This window comes from Telmatherina bonti, assembly GCF_933228915.1.
Source record: "Telmatherina bonti genome assembly, chromosome: 10".
NCBI lineage: Eukaryota > Metazoa > Chordata > Actinopteri > Atheriniformes > Telmatherinidae > Telmatherina > Telmatherina bonti.
The window spans coordinates 4,626,376-4,649,013 of record NC_136628.1 but is presented as its reverse complement, the minus strand read 5'-3'; the positions used below and the strand labels follow the sequence as shown (position 1 = coordinate 4,649,013).

The 22,638-nt window shown below is 44.5% G+C and overlaps 1 protein-coding gene across 1 annotated transcript in view; it reads left to right on the top strand.

Moving 5' to 3' along the window:
- ncam1a (neural cell adhesion molecule 1a) overlaps positions 1-22,638 on the top strand; it is a gene marked incomplete at its 3' end in the record, with an annotated part of 306,826 nt that overhangs the window by 184,234 nt on the left and 99,954 nt on the right. Inside the window, 3 exon segments of the mRNA XM_079248256.1 lie at positions 19,870-19,944; positions 20,721-20,939; positions 21,165-21,308. Of these exon segments, the coding sequence (XP_079104382.1) occupies positions 19,870-19,944; positions 20,721-20,939; positions 21,165-21,308 (438 nt within the window).

The window sequence follows — 22,638 nt, the reverse complement described above, 5'->3', positions numbered from 1 at the left end:
AGGTTGCCTAGCAACAATGCAAGGTTTGGTATTTTATGTCAGCAAACGGGTTGCAACCTGCCAGTGTGGAAGCTAGCAAAAGAAGCAGACCTGGAACAGTTTCAGCTGAAGCTAAGAAGCCTCAGCTTCCTGCCAACAAAGCAAACGACCAAAAGCAAAATAAAACAGGATCAGTGATGGAGAATCTTTTGAGAGGTGAAAAACACTGAGAGAGCAAATTATTTTAACATGGATGCAGAGCTGGCAAAGTTTCTCCTCGACAGGTAGTTTTTTACGCAGTGTGTGTGTGTGTGTGTGTGTGTGTGTGTGTGTGTGTGTGTGTGCTGTTTATGAGTTATTCGCTGAATTTGAAGCCCCCATGCTGAACTTACGCAGAATATTCTCACCCCCCCTTAACAATGTCTAGTTCCTGTCTCTTCTCTGAGCTCTGGCCAGTGAGTAAAAGTCAGTCCAGAGTTGATTCTTATTTTATCTCCTACCATCTGCTTGGGTTTGTGTGCTGAATCAGACTTGGTGCACATTTAGAACGGCCAGTGTGTTGATATGCAGTTGTTAACGTGTGACAGTGTATCACACGCTTGCACGGTGACACACCCAAAACTTGCAGACACGCTTCTCAGCCTCAGGATGCTGCAGGGCAACCACAGCTTTAGCAATGTGCATCGTAGATGTCACTGTGTCACACAATAAGTCAGAATGACAAAGTTTCACATTAGAAAGTCATATAATTTTCCTATTGGTACATTTACACGGTAACAAAGCTAAACTCATATTTAAAAGAGATTAATTTAATTTCAATTTAAATCAATTTAAACTTCTAATTTCCTCATGTTTCCTGGAGAAAACTGGGCTGGAGGACATTCTGAGTGGTGATATTATGAATCTACCGGCCACATTATCAGAGGACTGAAAAGGTTCCCTCACAAGCCTGGCTGTATGGACCGAGGCACCAACATGTGATCAATAGGAGGATTTAGCGAATAGAACAAAAACAGTCTAAACCAAATATGTTTTAAATTTGTGGAGGAAGCTGTTGTTTTACCTCAAATATCAGTTTCATTTTGTCCCAGTTTCCAGGTGTTTCAGCTTCAGAAAATGCTTTTTTCATGCCTGACTCTAAGTAAAAAACTCCAGACTGGAACATAAATGACCTTGTAAAAGTTAGGGAAGTTCATATGTAGGTTTGGTTCAGAAGGAACTCCATTTAAAATCAGAATGAAGGGATTTGCAAAACGAAAACTCACATTAGAAGATCAACAACATATCAGATGCTGAAACTGAAACATTTTACCATCAGATGGAAAATATGAGCAAAAAAGTAATTGGTTCAAATCAGAAGTATTGTTGTTTTGTTCGTGCTTGTCAGGTTCGGCTCTTTTCAGCTTGTATCATAATTGTATCATATCCTTATCGTAGCCAATCCTGCCATTATAGTCTTTGTGCTGAAAACATCTTTCCATCCAAACCTTGAGGCTGCCGCTGTTCTGCAGCTCATGCTGGTACCACCGCATGCATACACACTCATCTAGATCCATGATTTAGAAGTGTGTGTGATGCTGAGGTTTGCTGTTTTTCCACCTCAGTCATTGTGCTGGCTGTATCATAGAGTCCGAAGGGCAGGTGGAAGGGTCTGATGGTGACACTCACCTGAGCACCCCTGATGAAGGGAAGGGCTTGGATGCCCTTCTCAGCATATTTAGGGCCAGATTTATGAAAATCCCAATGTGCCAGTAATTTACATGTGCAATCTAAAAATTAAAAGCTTCATGTCCTGACCCGAGATATTTTGAATGAGTGCAATCAATTGCTCCTGTTACTCTAAGAAATTCAGATACTAAAGAACAAAGAAAAAATCTTGTTTGGCATCAGTTAGTGACTGCAGAGTGGAAATCTAACAAATGTGACCATCTGGCAACACATGGCATTTAGCACATCTGAGGATCCCAGCTGCAACACGTAATATCTGTCATGTGCAGGTATGCATGACTCCTCTCCACATCCATCCTGAGTTCCTCCAAGAGCTCCATAATCCTGGATTGTTTCCTTCTTCATCCCAACAAAATATCCGAAAGTTGATTGAGTACATTACTAAATTATTAGATATTTACAGTCTCTCCGCCAACACGTATGTGTAAACGCCCCACATTTCATATTCATTGCTGTAGAAGCACTAACTGGATGCACACTCGCTGTTTTGCACCTTTGAAAGACTCAACCCTCTCTGTACTTACTTTGCATGTGCCGTGAGTTTCCACATGTTTTAGTACAGGCAAACCTTTAGCTAGCGTTAGTGAGTCAAGGGCCTCCTGTTATTTTAGGTGTTTGGGGTTTTTTTGCGGTTGTTGCCGTGCTTTGGTGATTGTTGTCACCAAAGAAAACTTTTAATTTGTAATTAAAATGTTTACCAGATTACTCTGAAATGTTCAAAGCTTACCTCCTATATTTGTCTGACCATAAGCCTGGAAATCAATCCTAATCTGTATGCAAGCTTGTGTTTACTTAATTACTGCCATTATTTATCCAACATCTCCAGTTATTACTTGCTGCAACAGGTGTGAAGCAATCACTGGCACCACTGTGGCCCTTGACTGCAGAATGGAGCCATTAATAGTAAACACTGTAATTAACTCAGTAGAGAGGCGAATGCATCACATCACTCATTTCACTGGTTTGGTGCATCTTGTTCATTTCAGCACAATGTTTCCAGGAAAACATGGTACATGTACACTGAATGATTACTGATGCTGGGGCAGGCTTACAGTCTTACCAGTTCTGATACTGGTACATAGTGGTCACCACCATACTGTTTATTATTGAATAATATGGAAAAGCAGCTTTTTGCTCTGATGGACAGCATCTGTTTGATGCCTGACGTTTTAATATTGAAAATGTGTTGGATGAAGATAAAGTTTCTTCGCTCTTCTCTGTATCATCATCTACCTCCCAAATGTCACAGTGCTGCTTCAGAGGTGGGCCTTTTAACTCTTTTAATCTTGCTTGTGGCTTTGCTATTAATATGAACTCCCATCATTAATTTAAAGTTCTACTTCTGTGTTTAATGTTTTCTTCTCCAACAAACATGTCTGACTTTTAATTGACTTTCTCTAAGTGTGTCCATGAACCCACCATACTTACAGCCACGGCTGCTGGCCGTATGAGCAGCAGTTCCTAAAGGTACCCCTGAAAACTTGGAGCGCAGCAGGTGAAGAGACTGTAACGGCCGGATCGGACAAATGACGAATCAACCATGATGGTCTTGTTACATTTTAATATTCATCATTCACAACAAGACCATTCCTGAAAGATGGACTGGTCGCGTTCTGACTTCCGCACTTTGACTGCAGTGAGGGGAAATGTAAATTCATCTGCTAGTGATGTTTGGTGTGTGATGCGGGCATCAGGGCATGTACCCCCTCTCATGCCCTAACAGTGTGTTCTCAGGATTACCAAATACTGCAGATCTCAGGAGAGGCAGATCCTGAGAGAGAGGAGTGTGTTTCCCATTTAATCCAGCTGGAACAACATTCATTTTTATCAGAATGTAATTCTAAACGTGTAATACCTCTTATATGAGCCTGCACAGAAACACTTATTTATGTACTAGATGTATGAATAAACTCTGATAGAGCAGTAATGACTGTCGCTGTCTTGACTGCAATAATGGTAATAAAATGTAACCTTACTAGGTGGGTAATAGTCGACTACATCGGTATTTTTGCAGGCCTGATGATTTTCAAGCTTTTATATCGCTTCTGTAATTATACTTGATCACATTCTGGAAAGTAAAAAAAAAAGGGAAAGCGCTCCATGAACAGAACAGAAAAAGCCTCAGCAGGAAGCGAGATTAACGGCTCAGCTTCTCTGGCCTCCGTTGATGATAAGGATGTGTGTTAGATCAGGTGTCCTTTAGAGGAAGAGTTCGACAGAAAGAACTGCAGAAAAATGCAATTAAAACAGAATCTGTCATGAGTGTCATCTTATTAGATTAAAAATGTAGATCCAGCAGTCCTTCTCCCTCTGCTCCGCAGACATGCCAGATAAGCTGCACATCATTTGGTTTCCACAGAAACGTGCAGGCAACCTGTTTCTTCTGTCCGTCTGCTGGCTGTGTGTGATGCCCAGCAGCAACACCCTGCACATCCTCCAGCCAGCTCCACTGTGCATTCCCTGTGTTCCTAATCCTGTTTAAACCAGACACATTTTACAGGGTGACAGTGAGGGAGGAATGAGATGAAAAATGTGCTTAATGCACTGTAAGCACTGTCATAAATTAGTTAGCATATATTTCATGGCTAGCTCATAATCAACTTCTCCTCCTGTGTTGTGAGCAGAGTTTATGTGAAGTCGTAGGCATTCAGGGAGAATGGCTCCAGATAATGAGGATCAGAATAAAGTGTTTCACTAAACTTAAGTAGAGATGCATAGCTAATGAAGCCAACATGACGCTAATGCCGCTGATACTGTTGCTGTCTTTCTCTCGTCGTAACAAGCTTGAATTCTTTATGCTTTTGTATTTAGTGAGTTGAATAAAATATCAGCGCTAATGCAGTGGGAAGTATTCCTAGCACTGTCTCCATGTGCCATTCACCTGCTGAGGGTTTAAATCCAGCTGAAAGTCAACTTCCTTTGCTTGCTTTGCTACATCTGTGAGACTACAGGCGAAGTTGTTTCCAGTATCTTTAAACGGTTAAAGTGCACACAAACTTTCTGAATGTAATCTGAGAACAAAGTGCGCACCTTTTCACATCCTTTTCTATTTCTATGATCTCACAAATGAGATTTTTCTTCGGTTGGATCTCCACACAGCTCATGTGTTGGGTTGGGTGTTCATGGATGTCATGGCTTATTAGCACGGAGAGCGGAAGCAGCTCAGGTAGGAGCTTTTCAAAGCAATCACAACCCCTGAAACCTCCTACTGGATTCATGGCACAGGATGGGTCACGGGAAAACACCCGAACTAAGCAGGACAGACTGTGTGTTCTGGTCTTTTGAAAGATTTTATTCTGTTTGTTTTTTTTCCGTCCGTCTGTCTGTCATTATTTTTGTTTGTCTTTATGGTTGTCAAGAAAAGAAGAAGTGTAATTAGTTTTCCGTGCTGATTGCAGATTTTATTGCTGCTCTGAATCCATTTTTAATCTTAACCCTCAAAATAAAAAACATTTCTCCTTTCTCAAAACACCCATCAAGTCTAAATTTTACTTTGTAATCTCTGATTTATGAACAGCTCAGTTATCACGGCATGTGTGTGCATGCTCGTCATGCAAACAGCTAAATCAGCTGCTGTCCAATCAGTTTCCAGAGAAAAACATGGAAAGTCAAACAGAAAGCGGCTGATAGCCGATGAAAATAGTCTTCATTATTAACTTATTAAGATAAATCCAGGTGCATAAAGCTCTTTTTTCTTTCTGCACTTCTTTTTCTGTTGCTGTGTTTGGAAACTCGGAGTGACGAAGGAACAAAGGAAGCATTTGTTTGATTTGCATTCATTAAAAACTCCTAAAATGAAAGCAAATAGAAACAACTCCCCATGATATCGACAGGGAGGATGATTCCTGCATGGGATCGATGCCATGAGCTTATTGGTCATGGAGTCGCTGTAAATGGATCCAGCATGCGACCATACTGACGGAGGTACATTTAAGTAGTTTTAGCTCACAGGAACGAGGAAGAGGAGTACGTCTGTAACCTCTAAGAACAGCTTTAACGATAATTATCTCAGCGATCATGTGTGTGACGCTCGATTCAAACGTTCCTAACTTTACACTGGAAAGCACCTTTTGCACCAGATGAATCATCTAGAACTGATTTTTTTTTATATTTTTGCTACATTCTACATAACCTTTCCAGAAAGGTTAGCAGTGTGAATGCAGCCTGGGGGGGGGGGGGGGGGGGGGGACAATGCAGTTTAAAGGTTCACGCTGGCGTCGGGGTGGCACAGTGATTAGTTAGACCTCCCGTTAAGCTGAAAGCCTCTCTGAGCACGATCAGGTCCAGGAGTGCAGCTGCGAGGCAGACAATGCTTTGACCTTCCCATGGAGGTGCTGGGTGGGTGAAAAGAAGAACTTCTCCTGCTGACCAGTGTCAAACAGAAAAGAGTGCTTCCCATCAGCTGCTCGCCGGATCCTCTGAAGACTCAGAAGAGACGGCAGAAACAGTTTAAAGTTAAAATGTCAGCGTGGTAAAATACTAAACTCATATTAAGGCCATTTGTTTTCTTTTCATCCCTGTCTGCAACAGTAATAGATATAGAATAATTAGCCAGCAGGAACTGGCTGATTGCAGCAGGTTAGAGCAGATTTTCTGCTGTGTGAAATGTGTCTTTACATTTCACACAAACAGTCACCTGGACCCCAGAACGCCGTAGTTACAGAAGAACCTGCAAGCTGGACTTTATTGGATGTGAGAAGTCCCATTTCAACGTGTACTTTCACAGTTCATGTGGCACCTGTTAGAATATTTAATCCAAACATGTGAAAGGACAGAATGATGTTGTGAGTTTTGACTGACACGGTGAGCAGCTTCTTCTGCTAGCTGGTACGCTGAATACCGAAGCAGTTTCAGGTGGCGGATCTGCATTTTCATTCTGCTCTCATGTCACATTTCACTTCAGGAAAGTGTGAAGCAAAGTTCTGAAGTGAAATATGAATGTAAAATGGATTACTGAGAAAAATGTCAGGAAGGCATCATGCTGTATAGTTATGAAACACTCGCGACCATGTGAGCTGAACTTGTGTCTTCACTATGGTCTGAAACTTGGACGGCGTCTAAGCTGGTTGGGGGGCTATTAGAGTCTAGATCTTCAGCTTATATTCATTCTATATGATCTAAAAAAATCTGGATTATTAAAAGTCATGCATGCAGCTCTGCGGCTGAGGCTGCATCGTCGGAAGCCAAACACTCGACTTCAGTAGTTTCCTAATGCTTCTGGATGCAGTTTCCAGCTTGTGTACAGCAGCATGCAGCCTCTGTTGCTTTACTGGGGGTCTGCTTGATGCTCGCTGTTGTCAGATGGAGATGCACAGCTGGATTAACGTTTCCCGACTGCAGCTGGAGGATTTCCAAGCTGCAGCTGTTGATGGGCGATGCGGTGAGTTGTGTGTCGGGGAAATCAGACTTGTGTTGGTCAGAGAAAGCCAAAGGGTTCAGCAAAGGAAACAACGTTATGGTTCCTGGATGTCTGTGTGTGTGAATGCTTACAGAGTCGTTTCATCACCGCGTACAGTGCCATGCTCACAAACGGAGAGGCTCAGGAGGATTTAATTAACAAGCTCTTCATACAGTGTAAAATGGTTTCTCCTGTCTCAAGCAGCTGGTGTGAAATCCTCGTCGTTTATAAATCCACAGTCACAAGCCAGAGGGGGCAGTTTCTGTCTCTTAATATACACCTCTGCCTTCAGATTGTATTGTTGATGTGTATGTTAGTGTGTGTGTGGGGAAGTGTCTTTGGTCCACTGAGTGTGAGGAATCAGCACAGAACTGGCCAAAAGGCTTTAAGCCATTGCAAAAGATTCAATTGGATTAGTGGTTAGCGTCTGCCACATCCAGTCCCCCCAGACTGCTCAGCGCAGTGTCGAGGCTGAGGTGCCTGACGTGGACACAGACCAGCCTGCCGACCACAGTACACTTCGCTGGAAAAGTGCTACGTTTAATGTATTTAAACACTAATATATTCCTGTCAAATTAAAAGTGGCACCTGTAAAATTAGGCGTAACAAATGAGAACACGGCTGGAAGTTTTTCTCACACCGGGGGGGCTGGGGGGGGGGTTGCCTACTATGAGCCACAGTGCCTCATTCTGCCAGGCTTTGCTCTGAAAGTGCTCGCTTTGTAAAGCTGCTAAATCCTGAATGTTTCCCTTGATTAGCGACTGGAAAACAGGAATTTGGATTTTGTTGCTGAATGCAGTCTAAAGGAGACTCTGGTTCAGGCATTGCAGGCAGCTCTTTCCATTCGTTGCCCCCTACCCAACAGCACTGACACAAAATCATAAAGAAAGCCCCCTGAACCAAGAGAGCAGCATGTAATGAAAGGAAAGCAACGGCTGGATCTTCAGCAGGAGAACGGCTCTCCCTAACCGAAGAGACCCGCTTCATTCCCTCCCAGCCCTCTGACAGAAGAATACCAGCTGTTTTCTTGTCCTGCCTTTGCTTCCTTTGGTTCCACTGTGTGATGAGATGAGCTCTTTAGAGCTGATTGGATGAGAGCTTCTATTCCAATTTAAAATCTTGGATCAGACTCGCATCACATCCAGAACGAGACCGGACCCAGATGTGTGCACGAGGTCCACCTGTTGTGCAAACCAAAATGTGACCTCTCTCTCGGGAGTGTTATTTTAGGAATATAAACAGCAATAAACATCAACGGTGGAGTCAGCAGGCTGTCTGAGATGCCTGCAGGGGAGACTCCATCTTTGCCATGTAAACCAGAAATGCCTCTCGGATCATTTAGCCACTGTCAACATTTCACATGGAGCTTCTGGCCGTGAAGGATGGGAGACGCCCAGCGTGCTGCGACGCTTTTACTCCAAAACTGTGGCTGAACCAGGAAGGATGGTGTTTGTTTCACTGGCCGCTGCTTAACGTGATACAATTTCTAAATATTCAGAACTTCAAATGTGGAATAAATGTTTGGGCATAACTATTATGATAAGGGAGTAATTATTTCTTGTTTCATTTATCTGAATGAATGTTCTGGTTGTGCAGAGCTGAAAGGACAGCTGGACATGCAGACGCTTGCAGCAGAGCTCCAGGTGTGCAGAGCAGCCAATAGGTCTCAGCTCGCACAGTCAGGCATCGCGGCGACGGAAGCTTCCAGGTCACACCTGCATGCTTACACGAGGAACGCTCATGTTGGGATTAGTGAACTGTAACTCCACTGGCGCTTTACTCCCAGGCTAAGCTGGACAGATTTCACTGCGACGTGGGAGCCAACACCGTTTCTTCCAGTCTTCTGTCTTCTTGCAATAAAAGATGTAAAGATCAGGCTTGGACAAATAAATGATAAAAAGCTTCTTGATCAGGTTGGAAATTTTCTCTTGAAATTTTCCTGTTTACTGCCTGAAGAAATCCTTTCGTCCATCCTTCTTCCTCCACGTGTCTGAGGATGCTATCACTATAGCAACAGGTACAGGAAGCAGTCTCCACCGCCACTCTCTTCAGCTCGTCCTCAGGGATCCCAGGGTGTCCAATGCCCAGACGGGATGTATAACCCCCCCCCCCAGCAGGTCCTGGGTCTGCCCAGGCTCTCCACTAGACACCCAGACCACCTCCAAGGGGAGGCAGCAGTGAGACCTCCCCCGGTCTCTCAGGCCGAGTCCGTCCACCTTCAGATGGAAGCTCATTTCAGCCGCTTGTCTCATCCTTTCTGTTGTGTCCACATGTGAAGGTTCGAACAAAGATAGACCAGAGTTCTCATTTCTGCTGAGCTCCATCCCACCCTCACTCCCAAACAGCATCTCCCCCTCTGTGGCCTCCCCATTCTGGAAATTTCTGATAAAACTTTCCGTCAAAAGAAGATTTATAGATTTGTTCTTACAGAGAGACGTCTGCTGTCCTCGTATCATTAGTTCCTTTGCTGTTTGTGTGTCAGAGAGAGTTTTAAAGCCTCTGCAGTGATTACCAGCTCGGTGCGATGCGGGGCCACCTCAAGGTGAGAGAGGGTGGGGGCAGCGCTTTAGCCCTGCTGACGGCCACAGTCTCTTACATGGTTTTGAGTCTGCTAAAAGACTACATGAACGACATCCCACTTAGCGCAGAACCTGGTCTAACAGGATGCGACCTGCAGCTTGGCTCTGGGTGAGGAACCATCTACTGCTCCCCAAAGACAGTAAGTAGGTGCATGTCACCTTGAAAAAGGCAGTGAATGTTACATCTTTAAAAAAAAAAAAAAAGAAGAAACTAGAGGAGGAAAGGTTTTACTATAGAAAAGCTTTGTGTTATTGTCACTAAAAGTTCCTTTTAGCAGGTTGTAGCGGGCATACCTGCAGATTCAGACATTACAGCCTGAACATGACACAAATTGTGCATGCTCCTTTAAATCCAGCATTTATATTTGGGTTGTTTTATTCTGAATTTCAGTGAGTTACCAAACAAAGGAAATGAGTAACACGTGTTCCAGTGTGGACAGGATGTGGAGCAGGCCATGTTGGCTTCATTAGACTGAAATACAGCAAACCGGATGTGGTTTAGTAACGAAACGTTCTCCAAGAGCAAGTTTTTTCACTTATAAAACTAAATCTATTGTTAAAGACTGAGAAAGCAGACAAACTGGGGTCTCCTGGATGAGTCAGGTGTGACTCTGTGGTCATAAACTACACACTTCACCTGCAGGTGGAATGATACCGTGCTCTTATATGCAGTTATTCTGGTGTTCTTGTACATAGAAAAAACAAACAAATGTGGCTGGATGCAAGTCAACTTATCACATTTGACAGTGCAGAAACTCCCCTTAGTTTGTGTTTTCATCATGTGCTCTGCAGAAACCAGAGATGTGAGAATGAAAGGACTGAGTTTGTCTGAGCTGGTCGCTGGTTGCTCCTCCACTGCTGCATTTCAAGCAGCAGCTGTCTCAGATACAGTTTTATTTCTGTCCTTTGGGGGGATGAAGGATGAGTTAAGCTCTAAGAACGGGAATGCTGAAATGCACATGATGTAGTTGGAACAATAAGTGCTGCGGAGAAAACTGAAATTTGAAGGATTTCTTTACATCACTGCAGAACTGGTTTGGGCAAATTGCAGGCAAGCCGACTACCGAGCAGAAGAAGATGAAGTTAAACAGCAGCAGCATGTTTCCGACTCTGCCTTTCTAACAGCTGGGTGACGGACTCTGCCAACAACATGAGGTGTTTGGGATCCTGAAACAGAGTTCCACATCATGATTCAGTTCCTTCAGGTTTTCTTTTTCCTGGGGAATTACATGTGAACAAGACACAGGAATTCAGATTCATTCCATCATGGAAGATTATAGACTTAATTGTATACATTTAAATACAAAATAATATAGAAAGCATTACTAAGCATCTTGTAATGATATATATAATGTGAGGGTCTGCTTAAAAGTAATAGTAAGCATAATTAGACACATTAAAAAGATTTCGGTTTCATCCCATTTTTTAAAATGAGATGATTATTGTTTTCTGGAGGAAGATGATTAACCGTTTCTGCCCTCTCGTCACCTAAAGGACATTATATTTCTCTTTCTGCCACATGGTGCTTGGCCTCCGTTGTATTGCTGTTAATGACAGCGCACCGGGGGATTGGACCTTGTGACAGGAAGCGCCTGCAGAAAGTTAATTGCTTGGAGCCGATCTTATTCAGGTCAGACCCGGTTCAGATAGGATGGGAAACTTTTCATCATTTGCTGCTGTGGGAACCCTAAACGCTTTACTACATTCACTTCAACCTTTTTAACACATTTTCTTCAACATGATTACTTGCAAAACTCTAATTGTTTTTCAAGAAATCTGTGACGTTTGCTTAAACGTTACTGGTGCCAGTAATGGAGGGGACCCTCGATCTGTGGTTCCTCTGGATGCACTGGTCTTTCTGATGGGATCTGTGGAACCTGTGGGAAGGTGGAAATCTGAAGAATTAGCTGGAGTCATTCCACTGTTAATCATTGTTGTTGCCGTGGTTACTGACAGCCTCCGGTGCAGTGGGGGGGAGGCAGAGCTGAAGCGCAGCAGAGAGAGGAGGCGTCTGCATCTCAGCCAGATGTTGTCATCCTGGACGGATTTATGACTTAGATTAAAACAAGGAAGGTGTTCCACTGATGATGATGAGCTTCATTATTTCCACACCAGATTAAACCCTGATTAAACTCTGCTGGTGTTGTCCGACACCATGCCACAGAGCTGACCACCGTTCACAGCCAACAGTTTTATTAGTTAGGCTGATCCATTTCATGGATCTTCTATCTAAAACATTCATTTTGACAATCATGAGTGTTATGCGTTTTAAAGAGAGTCTGTACACGTTAAAGTGCAAGTTGCATGACTGAACTGCAGACAGTGTGTTTTATATAAACATACTGACTCCTTCATTGTGTCTGACTTCCACCTGAAGTCTGCTCACTCGTCATTTCCTCTTCCAGCCTCTTCTGCAGCATTTCTTCTGAATGAGTTGCTGTCAGTGTGAGGATTTACTGAGCGGTCACTGTTCCTGGCGGTGCACCGAGGTGCTGGATATCTGGAGAAGATAAGATGGGACATGACTTTATGACTTTATGACCTGAGCACAAACCAGCAGTTACAGAAAGTAGCTTTAAGTCACACTGCTGTAACCGCTGAGTAAAAACCATCTCTAAATGTTTGTTTTATGTTTGCATTGACTTGGACTGGTGCCAGCTGAAGTTGTGGGTTCGGGTGCCGACAGCTAACAAACCCTGATGAAGCTGGTATGAAGCTTACAGCTGGCGTGTTCCTGTCGGTTTGATGAAGGCTTCAGCGCCAGAACACGTGGAAATGGCTGCTTAGTGTTTGTGCGGTGCTTCGGAGCACAGCAGGTCCTGGAGGAAGCACTGGAGGCAGTTTGGAACGTGACTGAAAGGCTAATTCATCTGCACCTGAAAAACATATTGGAAACTGTGTTTTGAGTTAGTTCTGTACTAATGTTGCAATAACAACTGTTTATGTATTCACCTGCAGAGTCATTCCCCTGTAAGATCCAGACAAGCTGCAGCATCCGTGGTGCCGATAAACCGCTGGTGTATCACGTCACAGCGGTGACACAACGATCAGGCAGGATCGGTACAACGGAGGTCATTAAAAAGGCTTGAAATGATTCACTTGTAAGAATGGTTCCACTGAAACTGGCAGAGTTGATGGTACGGTGACCAGACATAAACTCTGCAGCGGCGCAGAGTGGTCAGAGTTTTTACAGGTTTACAGTAAACTGAGGGGTCTAACTATATTTCTTATTGTTCATGATTACAGAATGTATAGACTACTGTCAGGACGAGGAACCACTTCACCCAGAGGAACATGTCTCTCATGAGCAACATGACCTGCTGCAGCTTTAAAGCAATGCACAGAACTGAATCAGCACTTTTAAGACTTTTTAATGATATTTTTTCTTCATGTGACTCCGGGGACTGTGTGGCCCTTGTTTAACTGGAGGTAACCGCTGCGTTTGATCCGCTCGATCATGATGTTTCAATCTCACATCGTGTCAGCATAAAGGTGTGGCTGTGGAGTGGTTCAGGTCCCATTTAAAGAACACAACCTTTTCAGTTTGTCTCAGGGACTGTGAGTCCTTCCGTGCTCCACTAATATATGGAGTCCCACAGGGATCCATTCTGGGTCCAGTTCTGTTTTCTTTATGTTTGTTTCCTTTGGGCTCAATTCTTAGGAGGCATGGCGTCTCCTTTCATTGTTATGAGGCTGACTGCCAGATTTATCTTCCTCTTAAAAAGAGTTGCCTTGCATTACATTGCAACCAGCTGGATGTGTGTCGATAAGGACAGTAATGAGTGGCCCAGTTGTCCCTGAATCTCCCAAACATCCTAGTCTGAGCACTAGTTTTACTGCAGATCCTGCACCAGTCTACCTGTGCATCTCACATTCCACGTCCACCATTTATAAACAGCAACTCAGAATCTGTAAACTCTCAGCTTCAGCTGGTAGGAGAAATCTATTTCTGGTTAAAAAACAAAGGAAAAAAGAAACCCAAAGAGATCATCAGAATTCTCGGTGTAACTTACATTACGCGTTACATGTTGCTACAAACCATCCTAGCAGAACAACAAAACTATCTGCAAACAGCAATGTGATCCTTCTACGGCTGACCCCCCCTTGCTACAGGCAGTTCGGAGTTCGCTAATGTCAATCGTCCACCCCCACGGCCACTGCCCCCCTCTCAGCCCCACCTCTTTGCCCATTTTTGTGTTTTCCGGGAGAGACGACACGTGTGACGTTGCCAAGATGGCGACGGTGGGAACCGCCCAATGAGCTTCAGTTCAGCTCCTCAGAAAGCTGCAGGTGACGTCATGGAGGCAGTCCATGGCCCATCCACACCTTAACATGCAGTCCATAACGTTCACAAGCTCAAGGAGTGTTTTCAGTGTCCACAAAGCTCCTGTGCCACCTCAGCTATCCCTGTCTGTTCTATGCTTTATGTTCCCGTAATCTGCTTCCAGAAAGCGCCGTCTGCAAAAGGACATCCAGGTATTCTGCCACTGAAACAGCAGTAAAACGGTTCCAACATATTCACACTCAAAGCACAAGTCTAATATGAAATAATAATAATAATTCCTCTCCACCTCCTGCTTACCATCAGAGGAAAATCAAAGACAAAGTTAATTCTGGGGGGGTGGGGTGGGGGGGATGCTGCCCAAGTCATCGGCCTCAATGCCCGCACCTCTTACAGGGAAAATAAAGTTCAAACCAAACAGACTTCACCTTTCCTTGTTGTTCTGACCAATCCACAGCCATGTGCCATAGATGCCTGAAAGCCTGCCCACTGCTGTCTCCCCCTGCAGAGTGTGTGCTGGAGCTGACATGACGTGCATGTTAAGCACCAGCGGCTGGCTGTTGTAGCCTGCTTCCAGTCCCAAGCGGTTGCCAAGCTCCAATTAGGCACGCAGACCTCCGGATTCAGGACAGGACAGAAGCTTCCTCCAACGTCAGCTCAGGATGGACTACTTCTCATGCCTTCCCTTTCAAACTCCCCCGTCAGGGAGGCGACGCCGGCCATGTGGCCCATATAAATATTTGTGCTCTTCCACAATTCAGAGTGGTTAAGTTGCTAAACGTCTGTTTTATAGGAGCGGGCTGTAAAGTCCATAATCGTCTCGCTCAGCAGTTCAGGTCATTCGTAGCAAATCTTACAGTCATATTTGCTTTAAATCTGCAGGGATTAGCAGCATATTAGTACGCCGCTGCTGATATGACTTATAATGCCTGGCTGTCAGCGCGCGATGCCGACTTCCCTTTTCATTTACACGTCATATTAATAACAGCAGCCTGCTTGGGAAGTCAAAAGCAGAAGCATGCTGGGTCTGGAGGAGGATAAAAGAGCAGAATTCTGGTTTATTTGTGCTTTTATTTAAGACTATTACTATCAAACAATAAATCAGAAGAAAATATTATTCATAATTTTCCCCAAATGCTTCTGAAAAAAGATTTTTATAAGTAAGCAAATTAAAGAAGAGAAAAATAAATTGATTAGTTTGTTTATTATCAAATGTTTCTTTTGGTCCACAGCATGTGAGCGTTTTATTTTTACACGTTACTATGAACGGCTGATAGGCACGTGCACGCCAGCGGCCTGTCCGTGGGGTGAAATAACTGAAGATTCAGTGGACGTTTCGGGGAACAAGCGGTCTGAAATAACAGGCTGCTCTCCAGTCTGATGGTGGGATCTGCATGTTCCACAGTGAGAAGCTGAAAAGCTGCAACGCAGTCGGTCTGCACACTTTTCTCCACACAAACTGCGACATCTTCACATTCGCTGTCACCCCAAACCTCCAGGTTCCAGCCAGAAATGATTCCTCCACCTTTTCTCCATCAGACGGTCAGATAGGACCTTCATGCCATTTGACTTGGAGAACAGGTGATGGTTTCCAGAACTGGAGTGGGTTTATTCCTCTTTCCAGCCTTCCTTACACTCCATGTGCTTTTCTGTCTGTTGTATTTTCTTCTCCAAGCCGTTCATGTGAACTCACATTCTGGTGTTACACGGACGAACAAACTGGCCGCGCCGTAGGAGTCATGCTGTTGGAAGTTTGTGTGTTTTTGTTTTGAGGAGAAAACCTTTTTCTTTAAAAAAAAAACTGGGTGAAAATGGTGCTGTCTTCCTGTTCAGGTGAACGTGTTTCCTGGAGGAGAGCAGACGCTCTTTGGCATATCCGTCTTTATTTTCCATCCAGTAACTGATGCAGCAGCTGACACCATACTTGTTTAGCTGAATAACATTTTGCAGCAGTGCAGCTTCTATTCATGATGAAGAGTCCATCCTTCATCAACATGTTGCCCAAACATCTGAAAGACCACCCTGGTGGGTCGGTACAGACGGCAGCTTTCAGTCCCGGTGACATCTGGTGGTGTTATCAGGAGGAATCCTGTCATAGATAAATAATAACAGCTGTTTATCTTTCATGATGAGATGCAGCAGCGGAACACATTTCAGACCTTGATCCAAATGAACGGTGAAAGAAAAGAACAGCTCAGCTGAGTTTCCTGGAAATGCGTCCAGCTCGGTGCCGGATGTCTGACTGATGCTGCTCGCACCAGCAGCAGAGTACTCATTCTTCACCCTCCTCATCGTCGCGTCTGCTCTTCTTTTCTCTTCCGCACTCCATGTAGGATCTGTTCATAAACATAAACTTCTGCCAGAAAAACTCTGACTTTCCTGAACGTAGTCTTCTTCTTCCCAACCTCTCATAATGAAATGAAGTCGTGTCCACGTCAGCTGCTCGGGGCTGAGGTGACTGAATTTCCTCTTTATTTGGAAGCAGATCCAAATATTAGTGAAGGAGCCTGGCACACTGCAGCAGATATGAAAACAATGAAATCATACATCTGATGTTGTGTAAAATGTCCAGTGACCTTCTGGCTCTACATTTTACTGGTTTTCACCTGGAGGATCCTGTGAAATATGCTGAATGATGGAGAAATGCTGTTTTTATCAGTCTGTAGAGAGGTCTGCCAGCAGCATGAGATCACATGTTGGGACGTCCTCTATCCCAGCTGTCTCTGTGTGCTTTCTGTCCTCACTTACCCACCGTCTTCTCAGCTCCCGGGACTTTTTACTTTTTACAGGTGACTAAAAGCACTTTTTTTTACAGGTAGGCAAACATTTAAGAAGGGTCTTTGTCATTAATTAAACTTGTAATTTAATAACACATCAAATATGGACAGACTGGAACCTACATGTTTAAAAAAAAACTATCTAATTATGACTGCAGTTATTTTTTTTAATTAATTTATTTAGAAAATATTGAAAATCTAAAAATACTCCACCTTTAATGTTGATAAGTAAATAAAGTCTGTTTAAAATGACTTCTAAGGATCATCATCAACCGGAAGCAGAGTTGCATTTTCTCCCTCATTTTAGACCATATATGTAAACACACACACACACACACACACACGTGAGACATGATTCAGTGCGGGGCTCAGACAGTTTGAGGGGTCTCTGTTGTTCTTGGTAATGACTGAGGGCCACAGGGGTCTTTCTGCTTGCCCACCAGGGGCCACTTGGATCAGTTAGCAGCAAATTTCAGCTGTGATGCTGGAACTCAGCGTGGCGTGTAATTGTGCAACGGAAGTCCTGCAGAAGGTCATTTCCTAACCCGATAGTTGTCTTTCATCATGGCCGAGTATTTACTGACTGAAATGAGTTGAATTCAATCTGACATGCTGTTGGTTGAACAGAATCCCTCGGCAGAAAGCCAACACCTCCTGTTGTTGGACTCACTTTGCACACGTTGCCGTTTAGAAGCAAACAGAGAAGGAATAGCTCTGGGAGTAGCTGTCTTCCCCACACCACCTGAGCTCCTCTTGTTGTCTTTAGTGCTGCAGATACGATCACTGGATTTTTGGCCGGCCTTAGCAGGCCTGGGCAGAGTTTCCTCTGGTATCTGTGACCTTACTGGATGAAGAAGGAAATGGATATGTTGTTGTCTTTGTTTCTACCTCCAGCCTGTGGAAGCAAACACACTGAAGCCGGGGTTTTCCACGCCTGCAACACATTCAGAAAACAGACGCTTTATTCTTGCAGCAGCAGCACTTTTTATGGGAATCAGACTTTTACAGTAAGGCATGGTGGGAATATTATCAATATTTCAGGATTTGACTGAGATTTTTTCAGGTTTTGCTGCCTGTTCAGGTGTTTATCCTGTTTTCATGTGAAGAAGGTGTGTTGGGACCGAAGTGTGTCACAAGCATCCCAGATCACCTGACTCACATCTGGATGTTGGTGGTGTCCTCCAGTAAAACCAGTTCATCTCGTGTTCCGTTCGACAGTGTTGCTCCTACCAACACATCCTCCTCTCACGCTGGTCGCTGGCTCCTGAATCCAGCTGAAATCATCTCACAGCAGAATTTGGGACATGGAATCGATGTAATCACAATGAAACCTGTGATTAGCAAACCTCTGCGTGATTTTTGCCTGGAATGGAATCTCTTTACATGTTTCTCCTGTTAACATGCAGCTTTCCAGACGGATTTGCATCTCCATGGTTACGACAACTGGAGTTCTTGATGCATAATTTTACTCTGTTAGGAAAACAAATGCATTTTATCTTCGTGCTGATTGCGCGGTTTGCCGTGATGCCAGGCTGAAGGTATTCAGGAGATGGATGATGGTTGCATAACAACATACCAAGGCTAAAACTAAAACTAAAACTAAACCAATAAACTAATCCTTTTGATGGCAATGAGCTCATTCTAACTGGAATGACATGATTTCATACTGACAGATCCTTGTGAAGGTTTTTCTGTAGAAAACTTGCCATTAGTGGCCATTTGCTTTCTCCAGTTGGCAGAATGAGTCACGCCTGAAACCATTTGCTTAAAAGGGACAAACGCCGAAGATACTGTCAGTCTTTAAATGCATCTGGACACAAAAGCAGAAGGTTGGTCTTTTCTGGGTCTCTAAGTGCTGCACTCGTCCCTCCTCCCAGCGTCGTGGCTGAGGTTAAGCTTCACCACATAATTGTGATGGCTTTCCCACCAAGACTGTTCTGAAAAGAAAAGCAACAAAGGCCGCTGCTGCGGCAGCCTCTGCTTCGTCACAGATGCTGTTCTGGAGCGGCGCCATTATGAAACATCATGTCACATTGTGCCATGATGATAGCGCTCTACCTGCTGAATGGGAAGGCCTTGTCAACCACCTCCATGAAGCTGCTGGGGAGAACTGAGCTGAGACATTGTGTGAAGTGGCGACATGCTGGAGGCTCAGTGGGATTTCGCCGTCGGCCACCGGATGGCGGTTTCACTGCTGTTTCTACTCTGCAGGCGGCGCTTTCTCTTCCAGCTTTCACTGCAGATGCAAAGCCAACATGAAACCAGGTCTCCTTTCCAAGGACCAGGCGAACACGTTTGCTGATTGAGTCTTTTTGTAACACTCTCCATTTAGCACACACACATTTTATTGGTTGTTCACATGGAACAAGGAAGGAAGGAGCACCGGCCGTGTCTGTTCTCTGTCGCTGCTGCGTTAGCTGATGCCGAAGTGCATTGGAGTCTCAGTTAAAGGATATTCTTGGATTTCAGGCTTTAAATCGCCTGCAGGAGCAGCAGGTTGGGGAAGGAAGACGTTTCCAGGGGGGGCTCAGTCAAGCTGTTTCATAATCTCCTGCTTAGAAGTGAAAATTAGTGTCCAAACGTGGTGAAAATGCAAACTGTCAGAAATGTGAATTCTGAATTCTGAATTTCCCCTCGGGGATGAATAAAGTATCTTTGATTTGATTTGATTTGATTTGATTTGATTTGATTATTGCTTCCGGTTGCAGACGGCATCGTTCCGGTGTTGTAGGACTGTCCGACACACAGCAGCACTGTCACACGGCTGTCTACGGCGGCTTTTAGCAGCTTCTCATAAGGACTCGTATCACCTCATCCGAGCAGAAGTTGTCCCGCGAAGTGATGATGATGATGATGATGATGATGATGATGATGATGATGATGCAGTCATGGACGTGTAAACAGACAATAAATGAATGTTAAATGAAAAAGCTAAACGTTGCAGCTGTGGGATGGAACTCAACCCATTCACACGTGGAGATGTTCAGCTCACAGTTTCATGACATTTCCGTCCTTAAACAGGGAATTAGATCCGTTCCTCTGCTTTGTTCCTGTGTCGCGACTCATCTCAATCACACTGAAAACTAACGCGTTTTGCTTCTCTGCTTTCTCCTTTTCCCTCCTCAGCTGCTATTCAGGTGCAAATCGTCCCATCACAGGGGGAAATCAGTGTAGGAGATTCCAAGTTTTTCATCTGTGAAGGTAAGAGCGATCTCCAACACTCCGCTTCAAGTCAGATGCAGATTTCACCTCCTAACACAACACTGTGCAGGAGTAGTGGAGGTCATTTTAATAAAAGTTATGGCAGTCAGGTGCAGAGGTGGAGACAAGCAGGCGCTCCAAGTCTGCCAGTGTTTTTATTAGAAATCTCCCGTAACGAACAGCAGAGCCGAGCCTTTGGTTGAGCTGAGCCAATCGGTGGCCAAATAGATTCCCATCTCAGATCAATTCATTTTATCAGCCAAATTCCAGAGAACAGCAGCAGTATCACGCTGTGCGAGCTGTGGGCACGCGGTTCTCCTGAAGCCAGACCCAGCTGCACCAGGAGAACATGGTTCTGGTGAACAACCAGGGCACTGCTCCTGTCTCTCTGTTCAATACATCAGTTTTAGTGTTTTCACACATACACCCGCAGCCTGACCTGTTAACAGATCTGTGAACAGATACACGTGATTCTTTTCTTCTTACTCTGCATTTCTATTCAGATCTTAAAAAGAAATCTTCTCTAGATGACGTCTCACAACAGGACTTCTCCGTTTAGTCATGGTATTGTCTTCCGCCTCACTCTGTAAAGCAGGTTTTATTTCCTCTCCTCGTAGCGCAGACACAGGCTGCTGAGGGAAACGTGCTGATCCACATTAGGGATGTAGGGGAAGGTGATACAAACTCTGGCTGTTTAACTGGTTTTCCAGTTTCCTTGTTTTCTCTCAGTAAATGTTCATATCTGCTGCTTTGCCTCCCATCCTCTCTCCCCTCAGTGGTGGGAGATGCTCAAGAGATCGACTGGTACACCCCCAGCGGCGAGAAGATCCTTTCCACGTTCACATCAGACAAAAAGCTTTCTGTGAGCCGTAGCGATGAAAGCACAGCCACTCTCACTATTTACCACGCCACCGGGGACAGCGCCGGCATCTACAAATGTGTGGCCAAAAACGGGGACAAGGAGGCGCAGGCCACGGTTCAAGTCAAGATTTTCCGTAAGCCTGACTTTTCCAAAGACCTGCTGAAATGTTGGAGATAAGCCATGTTTACCCCGTCTTCATTAATCCTGTCTCCATTTAGAATAAATAATCCTGCCTCATAAAAAGTTTCATTTCCTCTGAAATGTTTTCACAGTAAAAATAATCCAGGCAGTTTTTGGAAACTCCATGCAGTAGAAACATGTGAGAAACAATGAATGACATGTAAATGTCTCCCTGCAGAAAAGATCACCTTCCAGAACGCACCCAGCCCGCAGGAGTTCAACGAAGGCGAGGATGCTGACATCGTCTGCGATGTTTCCAGTTCACCACCTCCCAACATCATCTGGAAGCACAAGGGCTCCAAGATCCAACCGTCCAAAGACGGTGAGCGCCGCTTTTCTCACCCCCCGCCCGCCATGCCATCCTCCTGGCTCCCTCGTCTCACCCTCCTGCCATGCTCACTGCCAGTTCAGGCTTTCCAAGCGATTTTCCACACTGGTCCTCGTCTCCTGCCCCGCCTGCACATTATCTACCAACAAAGCCAAGCATTTTCCACAGGAAGTAGTTTTAGACCTCATAGATGATGCATGAACATGGAAATTGTATTTCTGGCCTGGGAAGAGGAGTTATTGTCAGATGAAATGATCTCTGAGGGCAGAGTGGAGTGTCATTTCCATAAATAGAGGCAGAACTGTAATTGAAAAATGTATGAAGACCTGAATATTCGCAAAAGGGCTGAAAAGGAGGAGAGGGAAGAAGACTGTTCTGTCATTTATTTATCACCATTTAAATGGGAAACCCTCTAGGTTGAGCTGTTTTTTTTAACTACCAGACATTCCATGACGGGAGCATGTGCTGCATGTGTGAGATGTTTCTGACATCTGTGGAGTTGTGAAAATCTCTCAGTATATCAGACTCTGCCTCCAGGCTTCATTCTGAAAGGTTGGAGCTGGCTCTCTTATATGGAAGGAAAGCCGTAATTAGCTTTGATTTGAGGCAGTTACCATCGATTCTGCCGCTGAGTAATAATCAGCGGAACAAATCTGACAAAGAAAGACATGAAAGGATGTATGGAAAGGTCTGAGTCCGTGCTGGCATTATGATCCCTTTCTGCAGTGTTGATCCCTGTGTTTTAAACAATGGCAGGTTTGCCAGTAAACACGCTCTGCAGCGTGACACAAGCCTGCTCAGAGTTTTCAGGCTGCAGACATGCTGCTGTGGGAACTGGCTGACTAACTTTGACTAGCACTCACAATCATTTAGCTTTTGACTGTTTCACCATTTGATGCCATTCTCGCCGCTGTGACTCTCAGCTGGCCGCTGCTGAACGTGAAAAACACTTTTAATCTCCTCTGGCAATGAGATGAGGAGAGTCTAGCTTTACATGCATGTGTGATGCCAACGAGCAACTTCACACGGCCGGAGGTTACTTTGCCTGAACAACATTTGGTCCTGCTTCCAACTAAATATGGCCGTATGCTGTGGAGGATCACACAAAGCCAGGAATGGCCTTTTGTTTCTCACTTGAAGTGAATCTATTTTAACCTCGGAGTAACCCCTCCCCTGCTGACCGCTGGAGAAGCCGGCGTCACCACAGCGCTGTGCTAAGCCTGCCTTTACTCTTGGACTTTGGTCAAGGAATGTGTTTTTCACTGGAAAAACCACTAATTGTAACCAAGCCTGAAAACTGAAAACTGCTTATGTAGCGTTCCTC